Here is a 19,160-nt window from a genome sequence, read left to right on the forward strand (position 1 = left end):
GGCTGTCCTATCAGATCGTGAAATCGACTGATCCGGGACTTTTCACTATTGGTCTCCACAGTGGAGAGATCAGGACACAGCGGGACATTTCTGAGTCTGACACAATGAAGCAGAACCTTGTTATCTCAGTGAAAGATAACGGACAGCCCTCTCTGTCTGCAACATGTGCAGTCTATTTACTGATTTCGGATAACTTGGCAGAAGTTCCAGATTTGAAAGACATGTCTCATGAAGAGAACAATTCCAAGTTAACTTCGTATTTGATCATCGCCTTGGTTTCCGTTTCCACTTTTTTCCTCACATTTATAATTCTGACTGTGGCCGTGACGTTTTGCCGTAGAAGAAAGCCCAGACTGTTGTTTGACAGCGCAGTCGCCATTCCCAGCGCATATTTCCCTCCCAACTACGCAGAGGTGGAAGGAGCAGGAACTCTCCGCAGTTCTTACAATTATGACACGTACTTAACAACGGGCTCCCGCACCAGCGACTTTAAATTCGCTAGTTCTTACAATGACGTCACCCTGCCTGCTGATCAGACACTGAAGAGGAGCCCAACTGAGTCCACTGAACAAGATGGCGGAAATGAGAATGGATCAAAGGCCTCGATTCTGGTACAGTGCTTTTGCTTTGCATTCATTCCTGTTGTCAGTGTGTGAGTTTATTAGGTGCGAGATTTCTGCTTTCAAAATGCATGGAAATTTGAAACAGTTTTTTCATCCTGCAATTCTGATTATTGCATATTTTAGCTGTTTTTTAAAACTTTTTCTACTTTTAGTTTTCATAAATACTCCATGTAAGAATTTAATGACGAGGTGCGAATGAACACACGTCTCCTACCTATCTTTGAGTCTGTGTGCAGTTACGTTGGCCTGGTGGTTGCCTTCTCAATTCCCTTTCCTCTAAATGCAAAAGTCCATCTTTACGAGCGTGTCCCTTGTCTTAAGCATATGTTTTAACTGTACCTTTTGCTGCGATCTAATGTGCTTCTGCTCCCGATCTTGTAGTCACTGCTGATATCACTTCTGAGACGCCATGCTTATTGCGGGTTCATGACGAGGGGATTCTGAATGAAACTTTACACTGCGTGTTAAGTCCATTGATCTGAGTTTAGCGGAATGGGTTGTCAAAAAGCATTTAGCATTTCTGGTTGGACAGTGTGGTGCACAGTAATTGTGCTGACGACTCCAATCCCATCCGTTTTCCTTGATATTTTGATATTAATGGAGCAAGTTCTTAATCACTCTTCACGCTTCTTATTAGTATTTTACGATGAAATACGCTATGTTCAAATTATATTGGCTTTACGGATCGCCTGCTTAGTGGATGTGCGATATTTGAGGAAACGGCCTCCTTGTCTTTTCACAAGTAAAACTGAGCAAGCGAGGCTGCTGTCCACGTGATGGTGCTGAAACGGCCGCCATGTGCGCAGCATGTTGCAGTCAGGAAACATCTATGGTTAATTTGCATGAGCTTTTACATTCAGATTCTAACAATGACTTTTTAATTATGGTGAGCCGTTTTTGCAGTTTTAAAGCACTTCTTTCTTTAATGTTTCAAATGATATTTCTTACTCCAAACACATTGGTTCCTTTCATAAAACGGGGTAATCATAGAAGGAACGTAACTTAACTCAAACTCAAAAACGAGAATATTCTATTTACTGGTGTTCAGTTTCTTAAAGAGACGCGGTGTGTCGCTATTCACCAAGAAAGGAAATTCCTCCAGCGACCCGCCTACAGACTGCAGCCGAACTGCCTGCTTTGGTCTGTACATTTTACTTAAGTGTGAGACCCGGTGATGGTGAGGATATTTCTGTTGTTTTGATATAACTGGTAGTGAGATTTGATAGTATTTCTTTTGGAAATCCATCATACGTTTTGACTGAGATTCTGCACCATTTCGACTTAAAATGGATGCTGAGTACAAAGGAAGCGTCGTGTTGGGTCAGGTACCGCGGACCAGCTTTGTCCTCCTTCTTATGACCGTCACAGTGTGTTTCGGAGATGTTCGCTATTCTGTTCCAGAGGAAATGAAAGTCGGAGCTGTCATAGGAAGAATCACACAGGATTTGGGATTCGATTTGAAAACGCTGTCATTTCGGAGACCGAGGATCGACTCTGAAGAAGGTAAACGGTACTGTGATATTAACCCGCGGACTGGAGATTTGATTGTAAATGAGAGGATGGACCGGGAGGAGCTGTGCGCGCAGAGGCCCTCGTGCGCTTTGAATTTTGAAATATTTCTTGAGAACCCTGTGGAATTACATCACATCGCACTGGAGATACAGGATATAAATGATAATTCACCAACGTTTCCGAATGACGTAATCAAACTGGAGATCACAGAATCAGCAGACAAAGAGGCTCGATTCACCGTAGATCAAGCCCATGACCCAGACATGGGAATTAATTCAGTTCAGGGTTACAGTCTTGCTGCGAACGAGCATTTTATTTTGGTCATGGAGAGTAATGCAAATCGAGGTAAATATGCCGAAATTGTATTGGAAAATGAGCTGGATCGCGAAAAGCAAGAGGAACTCTCTCTGATTTTGACAGCATATGACGGAGGGACTCCACGGAGATCTGGTACTGTAGTTATACACGTCACTGTGCTCGATGCTAACGATAATATTCCCGTGTTCGGCCAGGCTATTTACAAAGTTAGTGTGCCTGAAAATGCGCCCTTAGATTCTTTATTAGTTCAAGTTAGTGCTAGCGATGCTGATGAGGGTGCGAATGGGGAAATTATATATGAGTTTAACCAAATTTCAGCGAAAGCGCGAAATGTTTTTTCCATTGATGAGAAAAATGGAGAAATTAAAGTGAAGGGACCGTTAGACTTTGAGGACACTCCCTCCTTTGAGATCCGTGTTAAAGCTAAAGACGGGGCGGGCCAAGCAGGATATTGTAAAGTCGTTGTTGAAGTGACCGATGTCAATGATAATTCGCCTGTGATAGTAATCAAGTCCTTAACGTCACCTCTACCCGAGAATTCACCCATCGGCACCGAGGTTGCAATCATAAATATACAAGACAAGGATTCAGGACACAATAGTAAGATAAGGAGCAAAATCCAGTCAAATGCGCCATTTAAACTGATGTCCACTGTCAAAAACTACTACTCTTTAGTCACTGATCGTGAAATGGACCGTGAAACTGTTTCAGAATATAACATTACCATCACAGCTACTGACGAGGGTTCTCCGCCCTTATCCTCCTCAAAGACTGTGCAGTTATCAGTATCAGACGTTAATGACAACCCGCCTGTATTTGATGAGCAGTCGTACAGAGCCTCCGTGGCTGAAAATAACAAACCCGGATCCTCTGTTATTACTGTAAAGGCGAGAGACCCGGACTGGAGACAGAACGGCACAGTTTTCTATTCTCTGTTGCCCAGTGAGGTCAGCGGAGTTCCGGTGTCCTCGTTTTTATCCATTAACGGAGACACGGGGGTGATCCATGCTGTGAGATCATTTGATTATGAGCAGTTCAGAAGTTTCAAAGTCCACGTTGTTGCCCGAGACAACGGCTCTCCTCCACTCAGCAGTAACGTGACTGTGAGTGTCTTCATAACAGATGAGAATGATAACTCTCCACAGATATTATACCCTGCTCCAGCAGGGAACTCCTTCATGACTGAAATGGTTCCCAAAGCTGCTCACGCGGGCTCTCTGGTTTCCAAGGTGATCGCTGTGGATGCGGACTCTGGTCAGAATGCGTGGCTGTCCTATCAGATCGTGAAATCGACTGATCCGGGACTTTTCACTATTGGTCTCCACAGCGGAGAGATCAGGACACAGCGGGACATTTCTGAATCTGATACAATGAAGCAGAACCTTGTTATCTCAGTGAAAGATAACGGGCAGCCCTCTCTGTCTGCAACATGTGCAGTATATTTACTGATTTCAAACAACTTGGCAGAAATTCCAGAGTTGAAAGATTCTTCTTATCAGGAGAATAATTCCAAGTTAACTTCCTATTTGATCATTGCCTTGGTCTCCGTTTCAACCTTCTTCCTCACGTTCATAATTCTGACTGTGGCCGTGACGTTTTGTCGTAGAAAAAAGCCCAGACTGTTGTTTGACAGCGCAGTCGCCATTCCCAGCGCATATTTCCCTCCCAACTACGCAGAGGTGGAAGGAGCAGGAACTCTCCGCAGTTCTTACAATTATGACACGTACTTAACAACGGGCTCCCGCACCAGCGACTTCAAGTTCGCTAGATCTTACAATGACGTCACACTGCCTGCTGATCAGACCCTGAAGAGGAGCCCAAACGAGTCCAGTGAAAATGTTGGCGGAAATGAGAATGGATCAAACGCCTCGATTCTGGTAATTAGCTTTTAATGTGGATTCTTTCCTTCTGTCAAAGTGTTGGCTTAATTTTGACGAGGGAGACTGCTGCTTTTAAACCGTTTTCCTGTAACTGCACACGTCCAGTTCTTAAAGGCTTGTGAATCTGAGATGGTTTTCACATTTTACAGCATTTTCAATCTGCTGCAATTTAACACTATTTGTTTAGCGAGTATTGAGAAGTGAAAGAATTGGATTTTTCCCTTACATTTGCCTAGAAGATTCTATTATCCAGATCAACCCACCTAGACATTTACTCATTTACGTGTATTCATCCTGCAGTTAACCAGGAAAACTCCTTTGAGATTGAAATCTCTTTTTCAAGGGAGACCTGATAAAAATGCAGCCACAGATGGTTACAGACAATTGACATACACACAGGATTGGTGGAATATAGCAAGGATAGTGAAGATTAAGCGCAGGAGCAGATATATTTTACAGTGTCATGAATTATGCATTTAAAGTCAGAAAATGAACTAAGACCTAATCATTTAATGTCTCTCTGGAGATTATTTCAAAAACTGAAATGATACAGCTGAATATGTATTAGGGCAATTTCCTTTTCCCAATGGACACTAAAAAACAGGAAAAGTTGCCTGTTGTGTATAGTCAAATACCTTAAACATTACAGTACAGACATGGTTAAAATGTTGATGTGACCCTGAAACCTATGGCTTTATGACTATATAGTGATTACCAAAACACCACACTGGTACTCCTTCCCACTACATTACACTGCCACCCTGCTCCTTACCACTACACCACGCTACTGCTCCTTACCACTACACCACACTGCTGCTCCTTACCACCCAACCACACTGCTGTTCCTTACCACTATACCACACTGCTGCTCCTTACCACTCCACCACACTGCTGCTCCTTACCACTACACCACACTGCTGCTCCTTACCACTCCATCACACTACTGCTCCTTACCACTACACCCCACTACTGCTCCTTACCAATACACCACACTACTGCTCCTTACCACTCCACCAACACTGCTGCTCCTTACCACTACATCACACTACTGCTCCTTACCACTACACCACACTGCTGCTCCTTACCACTCCACCAACACTGCTGCTCCTTACCACAACACCACACTACTGCACTGCTCCTCACGCTACACCACACTGTAGTATTTGAATTGTTGTTTCCAACAGAAAGCTGCTTTGATGTTAATCTTAATATTTGTCTTGGTTTGATTTTATGAATGTTTCTATGGAGCCAGCATTTATCATGTTTGATGCAAACTATATTGATTCTCTTGGACTAGTTTGAAAAGCCACATTTCCTGTGTGGCTGTTCGCAGATATGGTTTCTGAAATTGTCTTAGTAGTTTGAATATTGGGTGTGTTTTGAAAGTTGCAGTAGGTAGCTTTAAAGATGGCATGACTCTAATACAGTGTTAGTACATTTATTTAGTACATATTAATTAGTACATACTTATTGTTGCTGTAGTCTTTCAAATATTATAACAATGGATAGAATATGAATTAGAATTTTTATCCTATCTATTACTGATGTCATTATACAATTGAAAGATGGAAGTATTTCAGGACACTGTTGTCATCATGGAGAGGTATGATAATATTTAAAATATTCATATTTCTTATTCTAAAGCGTCTTTAGAGTTGTTTGAGTGAAATAGAGAGAACAGAATATCGGCACCAGCATGTTCATCGAGGCCATTAACGACTTAGAGGAAGTTGGCCTGCATCAGATTATACTGTATTTATGTGAAACATCAAAGAGTTGTTTTTTTTTCCTGCAATCCGGTTTACGTCTTTCATGAGCACCCAATCCATTTCTGTTGCTATCAGAATCATTTAAAGTATTAACATGAGCATATGCGCCCTCATTACATGATAGTGATTGTATCCTGCACTCCTGTATTTCTTTATCGTAATTCACGGTTTTTTAAAGTATCACCAGGCCCTGTAGGAGTATTGTTAAATCAGAAAATGTAACGCCGCAGAAAACTGAGGAAATAATTTTAAGTTAAAAAAAAAGTTTTCAATGGCGGTGAACACAGAGAACTTAGTAAAACAGACACAAAGTCTATAACCTTTGTCAATTTCATAAACAACTCTAAACTGCGTTGTTCATGAGTTTACGCAGAATCCATCTCGCCAATTGCAATTTTGTTCGCACAATCAACTGAAAAAACAGCGAACTTGGCATGTCTCTACGACACATGAAGACAGCACCACGTGTGTGTTTTCAAGTACACTTGTATCACAGTTGTGAAAAGACAATATATATAGACGCAATCAAATATTCGTGTATTTTATATGACAATGGAAAAAAAGCAGTTTTTTTCCTATTGCCACGATACGTACAATGAGAGGCGGTATTTCCTCATTAATTTTATTACACGGGCACTCCACCATCAAGTGTTACTGTTTTTGAACGGATAACACCTAAGTTATTTTCGACATTTTTTCTTGTTTTACAACACTTTAAACATAAAATGTTTTATGCAACGCAACCAATTGTTTATTTAAATATGGGAATTTCTAAAACAGTGACTGACCAGTGCGTCTGAAGTGAGTGATATTTCCCCATAATCATTGACATAATTTGCAAATAAAATTCACGCTTTCACTGCCTAGAAAATGAATGTGCTATTTCAATGCCCACTTTAAATTCAGGATACAGTGTGCAGTTTTTAAAGAAAAACTCAGAGTGTCGCTGTTCACCAGCAAGGGGATGTAAAACGAGCCTCTCCGCCCACTAGAGCAATGTTCAGAGGCGAGTGATTCGTTGCTGCGTTTAAGAAAGAATCACAGACCACACGGACAATACATATAATTCAGTAGCCTACTGGGTGATTGCCCTGATTTACTGGATATGAAAATATTCGATTTTTATTTTACTTTTAGTGTATTTTAATCCTCCAGTGACTGACGCACCGTTTCATTTTGAAAATGTTATCCTGGGGATTCTCTGTATCTGCCTCGATGCCCTGTTTGCTGTTCTTTATCCTCTCCTTGCCGACCATCATGGGAGACGTGAGCTATTCTATTCCGGAGGAGATGAAACGCGGGACTGTTATTGGGAATATAGCGAAGGACCTCGGACTCGATGTTAAAAGACTGTCATTACGGAAGGCCCGCATAGATTTCGAAGGGGGCAGCGGCCGGTACTGCGATATCAATTTGAATAGTGGTGATTTAGTTATAGTAGAAAGGATAGACAGGGAAGAGCTTTGTGGACCGCGAGTTTCCTGTTCTTTGAAATACGAGCTCGTGCTTGAGAATCCTCTAGAGCTACACCGCGTTGTGGTAAATATTGAAGATATCAACGACAATTCGCCTCGATTTCCAAACGAATTTATTAGACTAGAAATAACGGAATCTGCGGTCAAAGGGTCCCGTTTCCCTTTAGATGAGGCCCATGATGCCGATATAGGACATAACGCAGTTCAGAGCTACACACTACAAAAGAATGATCATTTTGTTTTGGTTGTTCGTGCCAACGCAGACGGAGGGAAATACGGTGAGTTAGTCTTAGATAAAGAGCTGGATCGTGAAGATCAGCAGGAGGTTACATTATTACTTACCGCAACTGACGGAGGGACTCCGCAGAGATCTGGTACTGTAGTAATACACGTCACTGTGCTGGATGCTAACGATAATATCCCCGTGTTTAGCCAGGACGTCTATAAAGTCAGTGTGCCTGAAAATTCTCCTTTAGGTGCTGTAGTGGTTACAGTCAGCGCCACTGATGCAGACGCTGGAGCGAATGGCGAAGTGACGTATGAGATCAGTCGCATGTCTGAGAAAGCGACAAAATTGTTTGATGTTGAGAGGGAAACTGGAAAGATTAAAGTAATTGGACCAATTGACTTTGAAGAAGAGTCCTATTATGAAATTCGAATCCAAGGAAAAGATGGTGCCGGATTGGTCTCTAATACAAAAGTCATAATAGAAATCAGTGATGTAAATGATAATGCACCTGTGATATTCCTGAAATCTCTAAATAACCCCATCCCTGAGAGTGCGTTACCTGGCACAGAGGTGGGAATCATTAACGTTCAGGATAAAGACTCCGGGCAAAATCGACAGGTCCGCTGCTCCATTCAACAAAATGTTCCTTTCAAATTAATCCCCTCTATCAAAAATTATTACTCACTAGTATCGACAGCAGACCTCGACCGTGAACTAGTATCAGAATATAACATTACAATCACTGCTACTGACGAGGGTTCTCCGCCCTTATCCTCCTCAAAGACTGTGCAGTTATCAGTATCAGACGTTAATGACAACCCGCCTGTATTTGATGAGCAGTCGTACAGAGCCTCCGTGGCAGAAAATAACAAACCCGGATCCTCTGTTATTACTGTAAAGGCGAGAGACCCGGACTGGAGACAGAACGGCACAGTTTTCTATTCTCTGTTGCCCAGTGAGGTCAGCGGAGTTCCGGTATCTTCGTTTTTATCCATTAACGGAGACACGGGGGTGATCCATGCTGTCAGATCATTTGATTATGAACAGTTCAGAAGTTTCAAAGTCCACGTTGTTGCCAGAGACAACGGCTCTCCTCCACTCAGCAGCAACGTGACTGTGAGCGTCTCCATAACAGATGAGAATGACAACTCTCCACAGATATTATACCCTGCTCCAGCAGGGAACTCCTTCATGACTGAAATGGTCCCCAAAGCTGCTCACGCGGGCTCTCTGGTTTCCAAGGTGATCGCTGTGGATGCGGACTCTGGGCAGAATGCGTGGCTGTCCTATCAGATCGTGAAATCGACTGATCCGGGACTTTTCACTATTGGTCTCCACAGCGGAGAGATCAGGACACAGCGGGACATTTCTGAATCTGACACAATGAAGCAGAACCTTGTTATCTCAGTCAAAGATAACGGACAGCCCTCTCTGTCTGCAACATGTGCAGTATATTTACTGATTTCAGACAACTTGGCAGAAGTTCCAGATTTCAAAGAGAAGTCTTATGAAGAGAACAATTCCAAATTAACATCCTACTTGATCATCGCCTTAGTTTCCGTTTCCACCTTCTTTCTCGCGTTTATTATTCTCATCGTGGCCATGAGATTTTGCCGTAGAAGAAAGCCCAGACTGTTGTTTGACAGCGCAGTCGCCATTCCCAGCGCATATTTCCCTCCCAACTACGCAGAGGTGGAAGGAGCAGGAACTCTCCGCAGTTCTTACAATTATGACACGTATTTAACAACGGGCTCCCGCACCAGCGATTTCAAGTTCGTCACATCTTACAATGATGGAACACTGCCTGCTGATCAGACCCTGAAGATGAGCCCGAATGAATCCAGTGAACAAGATCGTGCAAATGAGGCAGCATCAATAGGATTAACACTGGTAACTTTTTATGTTGTTATATATTTGTTTTTATCTCTACTTCTTATTTTTTATAATCTTTGATGTCAATATGGTGAAAGTGTCAGATATTTCTTGTTTTCCACCTCAATTATTTCATTCCTGTTTTTAAATTGTTCATCATATTTTTAACTGACTTTTCCCCTTTGAAAATAGATTCGTCAGCCACGAATCCTAATTTCGATAACGAACGATGCGCCCTTTAAAATGTTTCATTGAATACTTTTTAGTGCGAATTTTGGCCTTTGCAAGGTTGAAGTACTTCTCTTTTTTATTTTGGTTCTGCGTCTGCATTCTGCAAATGTACTTATTTGTTTTAAAAACTTGATCACACTTGATGCTCTTATTCATCCGTAAATCAAACCTCGCTCTGTGTCGCTGTTCACAGTTATGGTGCTGAAACTGACTTCGGTATAAGGTTGGATTTCAGGCGTTTTAAAACTCCTTAGCTGGTCGTATTAACATGCTGGGAGTACTGCTTTTCAGTGTGCACTAATCTAGTCTCTGTTGAACGCATTGGGCTAAAATTTATGAAATGCAAATTGATTTTCTGATGCTATGAACATTTAGGCAACATTTCCTCTTTCATAATGATTTGTTTCCAAGATTTAGGTTTTCATTTAGTCAGCCAGATTTGTTTGTGTAATTTAGCGCTCGGAATGAGAGGTGAATTATCTTAACTGAAATTCGACTGTTGCCAATCCCTGATAAAATACATGTATCTTACATTTATGTTTATTGGTGCTTTCGATAAGTATCGGGGAATAACTGACGATAATCAGTTGCCAGACAAACTAAACATCGTGAAAATCTTGTAAAAAACATTAAACATGAGTCTTTAGTAGTCTTTATGTAAATCGGAGGTCGTTGCAGTCATCTCAGCGCAAGACGTAAACATAAACAAGTCAAGATACACTTGTACAGTCATATGCTTGCGCATCCGCCGTCTGGTCAAAGCCATAATCATTTCGAGATATAAAACACACCGTTAATTATGCAAGCAGACACAGGCAGACACAGAAAAGAGGGATAGGCCTATGCAACGTCGAGAGGAAGTATTCGGCTTCACGTTATCTTGTTACTGTTTGGGTTACGCGGGTGCACATATTGCGCTAGAGTAAACATGGTCTCCTTCACGTCTTTCCTATTCATTTAATGAGGAAAACAGTCCCAGTTCACCGTGGTTCTTCACCACCAACCTGCTTTGCTGTCGTCTGGGCAGTCACTCTTTTTGTACTACGTGTTTTAGCTCATATAATATTCATTAACAAGAATGCTATCTAGCTAAATCAACGGTCATGCTCATTTCCTGCTATCATTGATTAAAATGGCAAAGCACCCCCGATTCCTTCAAAATACACAAGTGCAGAATAAGGTGACGTAGTCACAACTGTAAAAGCACGCAGCCTATGACGTATTTCCAATAATCACGCCTTTCCGAAAACAATGGGAAATTCGGTCAAAATTTTCTCTTGTGAAACGGAAGTTTTTGCCGTCTGAGGGGAATTTATTGAACAAACCGACTTTATCTGCATAGTGATTAATTCATTTTATAGACGTCTTATTTGTTGTATTAAAGCTTCCTGACACACGATTGAGATCAAAACTCAAAAAAATCTGATTTGTGTTGGTGGTTTGCCCGACAACAGGGCCAACTCTGCTCATCTGAGTCAGATTCGGTCTCGATGCTACTGAATTCATTTAAATCTCAAAGAGATTGAACACAGTTATAATTAGACATTTACTGTGACAACACAGAATTCTGCTTGAACAAAAGTAAAAATAGGTCTTGCAATGTAAAACTCTGAACTCAGAGTGTCGCTGTTGACCAGCAAGGGAACGTTCGATGTGGCTCTCTACCCATGAGTGTATTATTTAGGGACGGGCGATTCGTTGCTTCATTTTAAAAGTAAGAGTACGTGGTGTTGTGCGCTTCCCTTTTCACCGTTTAGTTCTCGTTAAAAAGGAGCAGATGGAAATCTGTGGTGATTACTGCTGATTGGAGCTTTTCTGAAATAAGTGAGTATTTCCTCATGGAAAGGGGAACCAGAGGACTCGTTGTATCTGACACCATGGTCTGTTTGCTGTTCTTTATCCTCGCTCTGCCGACTAGCCTGGGAGATGTGAGCTATTCTATTCCGGAGGAGATGAAAGTCGGGTCCGTCATTGGGAATATAGCGAAGGACCTCGGACTGGATGTGAAAAGACTGTCAAATCGAAAGGCTCGTATCGACACTGAAAGCGGAGGCAGTCATTATTGTGATATTAACGTGAGCAGTGGTGATTTGGTTGTCGCAGAGAGGATAGACCGAGAAAGGCTGTGTGGACTGAGGCTGTCTTGTATCCTCAAATACGAAATCGTGCTGGAGAATCCATTGGAGTTGCATCGCATTGAGTTGCAAATTCAGGATATAAACGACAATTCGCCTCGATTTCCAACTGAGGTTATTAAGCTGGAAATAAGAGAATCAGCTGTTAAAGGAGCTCGATTCCCTTTAAATGAGGCCCACGATGCGGATATTGGACAGAACGCGGTTCAGAGCTACACGCTAGAAAGGAATAATCATTTTGTTTTGGCTGTTCATGCAAACACAGACGGAGGGAAATACGGCGAATTGGTCCTAGACAAAGAGCTGGATCGTGAGGAGCAGCAGGATGTTACATTATTACTTACTGCGACTGACGGAGGGATTCCGCAGAGATCTGGTACTGTAGTCATACACGTCACTGTGCTGGATGCTAACGATAATATCCCCGTTTTTAGCCAAGACGTCTATAAAGTCAGTGTGCCTGAAAATTCTCCTTTAGGTGCTGTAGTGGTTACAGTCAGCGCCACTGATGCAGACGAGGGAGCTAATGGCGAAGTGACGTATGAATTTGGCCGAGTATCAGATGATGTTAAGGCATTGTTTTCTATTGATCATAAAACAGGTGGAATCAGGGTTATAGACTCGATTGATTTTGAGAAACAATCATTTTATGAAATGCGAATAGAGGCGAAAGACGGCTCAGGGTTGGTATCTTATGCAAAAGTCATTACAGAAATCACTGATGTTAATGATAACGCACCTGTGATATTTCTAAAATCTCTCAACAACCCCATCACTGAGAGTGCGTTACCTGGCACAGAGGTGGGCATCATTAATGTTCAGGATAAAGACTCCGGGGCGAATCGTCAGGTCCGCTGCTCCATTCAGCAAAATGTTCCTTTCAATTTAATCCCCTCTATCAAAAATTATTACTCACTGGTAACCACAGCCGAACTCGACCGTGAACTAGTATCAGAATATAACATTACAATCACTGCTACTGACGAGGGTTCTCCACCCTTATCCTCCTCAAAGACTGTGCAGTTATCAGTATCAGACGTTAATGACAACCCGCCTGTATTTGAAGAGCAGTCGTACAGAGCCTCCGTGGCAGAAAATAACAAACCCGGATCCTCTGTTATTACTGTAAAGGCGAGAGACCCGGACTGGAGACAGAACGGCACAGTTTTCTATTCTCTGTTGCCCAGTGAGGTCAGCGGAGTTCCGGTATCCTCGTTTTTATCCATTAACGGAGACACGGGGGTGATCCATGCTGTGAGATCATTTGATTATGAGCAGTTCAGAAGTTTCAAAGTCTGCGTTGTTGCCCGAGACAACGGCTCTCCTCCACTCAGCAGCAACGTGACTGTGAGTGTCTCCATAACAGATGAGAATGATAACTCTCCACAGATATTATACCCTGCTCCATCAGGGAACTCCTTCATGACTGAAATGGTTCCCAAAGCTGCTCACGCGGGCTCTCTGGTTTCCAAAGTGATCGCTGTGGATGCGGACTCTGGGCAGAATGCGTGGCTGTCCTATCAGATCGTGAAATCGACTGATCCGGGACTTTTCACTATTGGTATCCACAATGGAGAGATCAGGACACAGCGGGACATTTCTGAATCTGATACTATGAAGCAGAACCTTGTTATCTCAGTGAAAGATAACGGACAGCCCTCTCTGTCTGCAACCTGTGCAGTCTATTTACTGCTTTCCGACAACTTGGCAGAAGTTCCACAATTGAAAGATATGTCCTTTGGAGAGAGTAATTCCAATTTAACTTCGTATTTGATCATTGCCTTGGTGTCCGTTTCCACCTTCTTTCTCGCGTTTATTATTCTCATCGTGGCCATGAGATTGTGCCGTAGAAGAAAGCCCAGACTGTTGTTTGACAGCGCAGTCGCCATTCCCAGCGCATATTTCCCTCCCAACTACGCAGAGGTGGAAGGAGCAGGAATTCTCCGCAGTTCTTACAATTATGACACGTACTTAACAACGGGCTCGCGCACCAGTGACTTCAAGTTTGTCAGCTCTTACAATGACGTAACACTGCCTGCTGGTCAGACCCTGAAGAGGAATCCCAATGACGTTCTTGCCAGTAACGTTATAACTGAGGAGAACGATGATGTCATTGAGGTAGGATTTCTCACCTACAGCTGATGGAGTGATTATTAGTGTTATTATTTTCTTTCAATCATCTCAGCCATCCATCGCGGTTTTAGCAAAATATTTTACATTTAGCCATTTATTTCACGCTTTTATCCTGAACGATTTACGAAAGAGCATACGCGAAGGTTAGGCTGAGAGCAGACACAGTACTAAAGTAAGGGTCTCAGCCCAATTTCTATTGTCATTACATGATATGTCACATTTTGTTAAGCTACATGGTAGGTGTAAAAAGTTCTGAGATGATATAAAATGTTTGTGAGGATACAGAATGAATGTTTAAAGTTCAGTCCTATCGTGTACTTAAATTGTGGTTTATAAGCATGTATGTGTGATCGAGTGTGTTTTATTGTGTGGATGAGAAGAGCCACGTGTTTATTCCTGAGTGAATCTTTGATTTGTTTATAAGCTTGGTTTGGCAAAGTACATGTGTTTCACCTATACGAGTAAGAACGTTCAATAATGCATAAAATGTGCATTTAAATGATGTTGAATGTGATTACAAATTGTCCATGAACAGTCATCTGTTTAAAACCACACTGTAGGTTTACATTCCTCAGTCATCCCATGATACATAGTTCATTTTTTAACATGTGGTTAACAATTGCTCTGTGGTGTAGATGGTAGTGGAGGCATGTTTCAAATGTGGATGGTTCATTGCTCACTATGACTTCAGCTCCTATGTATTTGCTGGTGTTGAATGGCACCATTCATCATCTATAAACAGTCAACCTGCAAAAACCCAACCTACCTGATAAATGGTCAACATGCCTGGTAAATAATGTGGAATACAATCCACATTCACTAAAAGATTTCCATCCTGATGTAATTAACACTGTTGGATGGTCAGAAGAGTTATCAGATAACTATTTTGAGGAAGATCAGACCTCTCCTTTAGTTGAGACAGTCAGCATTCACCAAATAATTGATTCTAAAAACAGACTTGCCAAGAATAATTAAGAATAATTTTGCTGCAGTATTATTAAAATTGGAACATGTCAATTAAGTGCCAGCCATGGCAACAGATGAATTTTTGGAAGAATTACACCATTTGGTTAAAACTGCCTCACCAACTCTCTGAATTAACAATATTCATGACATATTTCAGAGCCATAATATCATAGTGTTGTTATAAATGCGCGCAGCATAACACACTGCAACTTCATCTTCTAGTATGATGACATCCCTTTAAGCAGGGCACTCATTGGTCCTTGGATGTGCTGATGTATGTACAGTATATCCCTACTTGTAGTCTCATGTAGCCCAGAGCAGTGTCCTACAATGATACAGCCCGAATGCAGATAGATGTCATGTGTACACCACAGCTCAATGTTCGGACACATAACCCTGTAATTCTGTCAATGTATGCAGTCTTGATCCAAAGAAGTATTGGTGGTATGAACTGCAGCTTTTATCAAAATCCAAGAACAAGTATTCAGTTGAGCTGTTAAAATGTAATATGCAGTACACATGACAAGACCTCACACTGTCTGCTATGTAGAGTCTTCCAATAAAAATCTCATATGTGCTGCCCTTGATTGGTCTTAGCACAGGCTGGTAACTATGTTGTCCCATTTGAAATCAAATGTAAGGGAGTGCAGTCATGCATATGAACCATTGCAATGATTGCATAATCTTGTGTGCACACAAGTGCTCATCTTCAGCTATATGCATCTGTCAGTGAGAGGTACTATGCTGACTTAAGAATTCAAGACCGAACACAAACAATGTTTCTGAAAATGGTATTGTTTGACTGCCTTGTAAGAAGAAATATGTTGGTGCAGCAATCATCCCACCATTAAACAAGTACTTTAGCACAAGCAAGACAATGTCATGGGTGTGGTGGACACAGACATCTCTTGTATTGTCATAAATGTACATAGTATAACACAAAACATCCCAGTGCAACTTCATCTTCTAGAGCCACAGGTTTAATATAAAATTTGCATGTCCCTACCCTTCTGCAGTTCTGGCCACTGCGCAAGTAAAATTCCTGAGATCTTCATTTTGGCTTGTTATGCTGCAAGCAAGTAAGCTTAGAAAACAATGAGCAGGCCATGCAAAATGTGTTGTAGCTGGCTGTCAGGCAGCAAGCAAATGCTTGCACAGCCTTCCTAAAGATGATGAAATCTACACCATGTGTTTAGAATTTATGGCTAGCATTATGGTAGCCGGTAATTAGTGTTCCTTAGCAACACTGTTTCTATTTAATTTGGGTAGCTACCCTACTCACAGTTCGGTAAACATTTCTTTTCAGTTTAAGTGTTTCTGTGAGCTGATGATTCATTAATAGCGAGGCTAGTAGTCATAAGAATTGACATTCAGGGTCCCATTCAGCCTTCTAAAAGTAAAGGAGAGAGGAAAGGCCAGCACTGTTCAATACAACAGAGAAACTAACGTCAATAGCAACAAATAGTACATGAAATCCAATCTCAGACAGGAGTTTGGGGACCACCTAGCTAGCATTGTTTAGCTAAGTAAGCTGTTTGCCTCACGTAAGTCACGTTCTTTAGCGGAACAATAAATGGACAATGAACAATGAAAAATAAGATTCAGACACTGCGGCTCTCCTGGTCTTGAATTTGTTTCTTACACACAGACTTGCAAGGTATTCGTGTATAAAATATCACTTGTCCTGACACTGATAATTATTTTGTGACTGAAACTTTTGTTTGCAGTTTAACATAAGCAATGCTTAAATAAAGGAAACATAGATTTTGCAGCCTCTGTGAGGTAGTTTTCCTTATTTCTTTGATGTGTGAGCTACCTTTACTAAGGTGTAGTTCTCTTCATGGTGCCTGCGCACCTGCAGTTAATTGAGGGATTACGAGCAGAGTCATAGCACAACAGCAGTCTCCTCAAACAAGCTATCAGTCTGGACTGTGTATTACCGCATATTTGCAACCACTATCAAAGATTACCCTGACCCTGACCAACTAGGCCTATGTGTGTGTGTCCCCAATAAACTTGCACAATGTTGTCTTGAGCCAGCTTTCAAGCGAGTCAGCTTGTTGAAATAGACAGAAACGCAAGTCTGCTCAAGTTTTGAGAGCTGGAGGGGGAAGGGAGTCATAAGTATTGCCACCCAATAAAGCATTATGTTATGAATATCAATAAACAAATGTGGGACTCTAACAGAAAATAGCCTGTTCATTTCTAGAAGAGAGAAGCCCTGGAAAAAAAATCTAAAATATGAAAATAAGCTTTTTCATTTAAAAATGATGATACCAATCAGTGATTTAAGATGAGGAAAAAATCGCTGTATTGCCCTTTCAAGCAATCTTAGCTAGAGGGTCGCATGATTTATATAACCCTTGCCTTCACACGTGTATCACAGCAAATTGATGACGGAACATTCAACCGGTCGCAGTCTCAGGTTTATCTCACACGCTTCCTGTCAGGTGTGCCGTGACGGCGGGAAATAGCTCATCGGCAGAGTGATTTATTAATTACGAAGTGTAATTTTGTGCACAGATGACGTAAAACAAATCCGTGAATGACGTCTTCAGTAAAAAACGTTCACAGGCATGTCTGGATTTGTAACAATATTATCACAGTTTTTACTTTTGAGAGTGCGAAATGGATATTGCTTGCGTTCCGTTGCTATCTGAATTTATCATGGAGTTGATTATTTATATCCGGATAGGCAGTTTTTTATTGTGGTTTAATAATCCTTATTTGTATACTCCCCTGTTAAGTTCCGTAACACTTTGTGTTCAGTAAGTATCATCCGGCTGTAGAATGGATGATACTGCGGACGGGGTTTTAAAATAAATGCAGGCTCGTATTCATTTTCGTTAAGCAGAGAGAATTTACATTCGTTATATGAATGTACAGTAAAGAACAGTAATCCTGAAATGTATTCAAATGGCCTTCTTCAATGGCCTTTTGCAGAAACCATACAGAGAGTGAAGGTTTTCCTCGCACAACGCACTCACCTCCGTGAACAGCTATTATAGGTGTTCCTCTACAGCGCATCAGTAACAGAGCACCAAATGTCTGGCCACAAATCCGCTCACACTACAGCTGTAAAAATACAGTGTTTAAAACAGATTCCAAATATTCATATATTTTACACCACGATGGGGAGCCCATTTAATTTTCTTTTGTCGTTATTATCTGTATGGCTTGTGGAGTCTCAAGGGCATGATTTAGCCTACGCAATAATACAATTTCATTCATATATTCACTGCCTCATTGAACTGAATCATTCCCAAAATAACTCTCATTTATGACTGAAAGATAGAATCAGATATTTCTTCATTCTAGAGCTGTTTTGTTTTCTGCTGGCGAGTAGTTTATATTTTATGCAGTCTTGCTTGTAAAATGCATCATACAATTTATTTCAAAAATGAAAGTTTTCATATAATGTGGAACGAAGGGTGCTAATCCGAATTAAATTACCCATTGTGGCGCTGAAATAAATTGGAATTGAAACTGTCGATATTTACAATTTGAGAAAAAAATCGCCCCTGATACCGAACGAAAATATTTGACACATAATGCAGTTGTCTAAGAGGAACTCAGAGTGTCGCTGTTCACCAGCGAGGGGACGTTAGATGCACATCTCCACCCACTAGTATAATATTCAGAGACCTGCGATTCGCCTGTGCATATCAGGGGAAAACATCACGCGGATAGTCTCGCTATTTGGTTGTTTTTTGTATGATTAGAGAAAGGGGCAAAGTGAATCATCCGTTAAATGTTGTAGTTACTCATTAATTTGATTGTGGTTTTAATTGCCTGGTGTTTCATCTTGAGAATGGGACTCAGACGACTCTTTGTATCTGCCTCGATGTTCTCTTTGCTGTTCTTTATCCTCGCCTTGCCGACAAGCCTGGGAGATGTGAGCTATTCTATTCCGGAGGAGATGAAACGCGGGACTGTTATTGGGAATATAGCGAAGGACCTTGGACTCGATGTTAAAAGACTGTCAGCACGCAAGGCCCGTATTGATGCTGAAGGTAG

At 41.5% G+C, this 19,160-nt stretch overlaps 1 protein-coding gene across 5 annotated transcripts in view; it reads left to right on the forward strand.

Annotated features, from left to right (window-relative positions):
- Nucleotides 1-19,160, forward strand: part of LOC118774311 (protocadherin gamma-C5-like) — a 195,078-nt gene that overhangs the window by 16,424 nt on the left and 159,494 nt on the right. The window contains exon 1 of one of the 5 annotated variants that reach the window (XM_036523586.1): nucleotides 7,125-9,696. The exons of 3 other annotated variants lie outside the window; for them this stretch is intronic. In XM_036523586.1, the coding sequence (XP_036379479.1) occupies nucleotides 7,285-9,696 (2,412 nt within the window). In that variant the 5' untranslated portion in view covers nucleotides 7,125-7,284. Of the gene's footprint in view, nucleotides 1-7,124; nucleotides 9,697-11,635; nucleotides 14,163-19,160 lie in introns of those variants that run through there. One more of the 5 variants, XM_036523583.1, reaches the window with a different exon arrangement.

The sequence above is a fragment of the Megalops cyprinoides genome, chromosome 3 (genome assembly GCF_013368585.1).
Source record: "Megalops cyprinoides isolate fMegCyp1 chromosome 3, fMegCyp1.pri, whole genome shotgun sequence".
NCBI lineage: Eukaryota > Metazoa > Chordata > Actinopteri > Elopiformes > Megalopidae > Megalops > Megalops cyprinoides.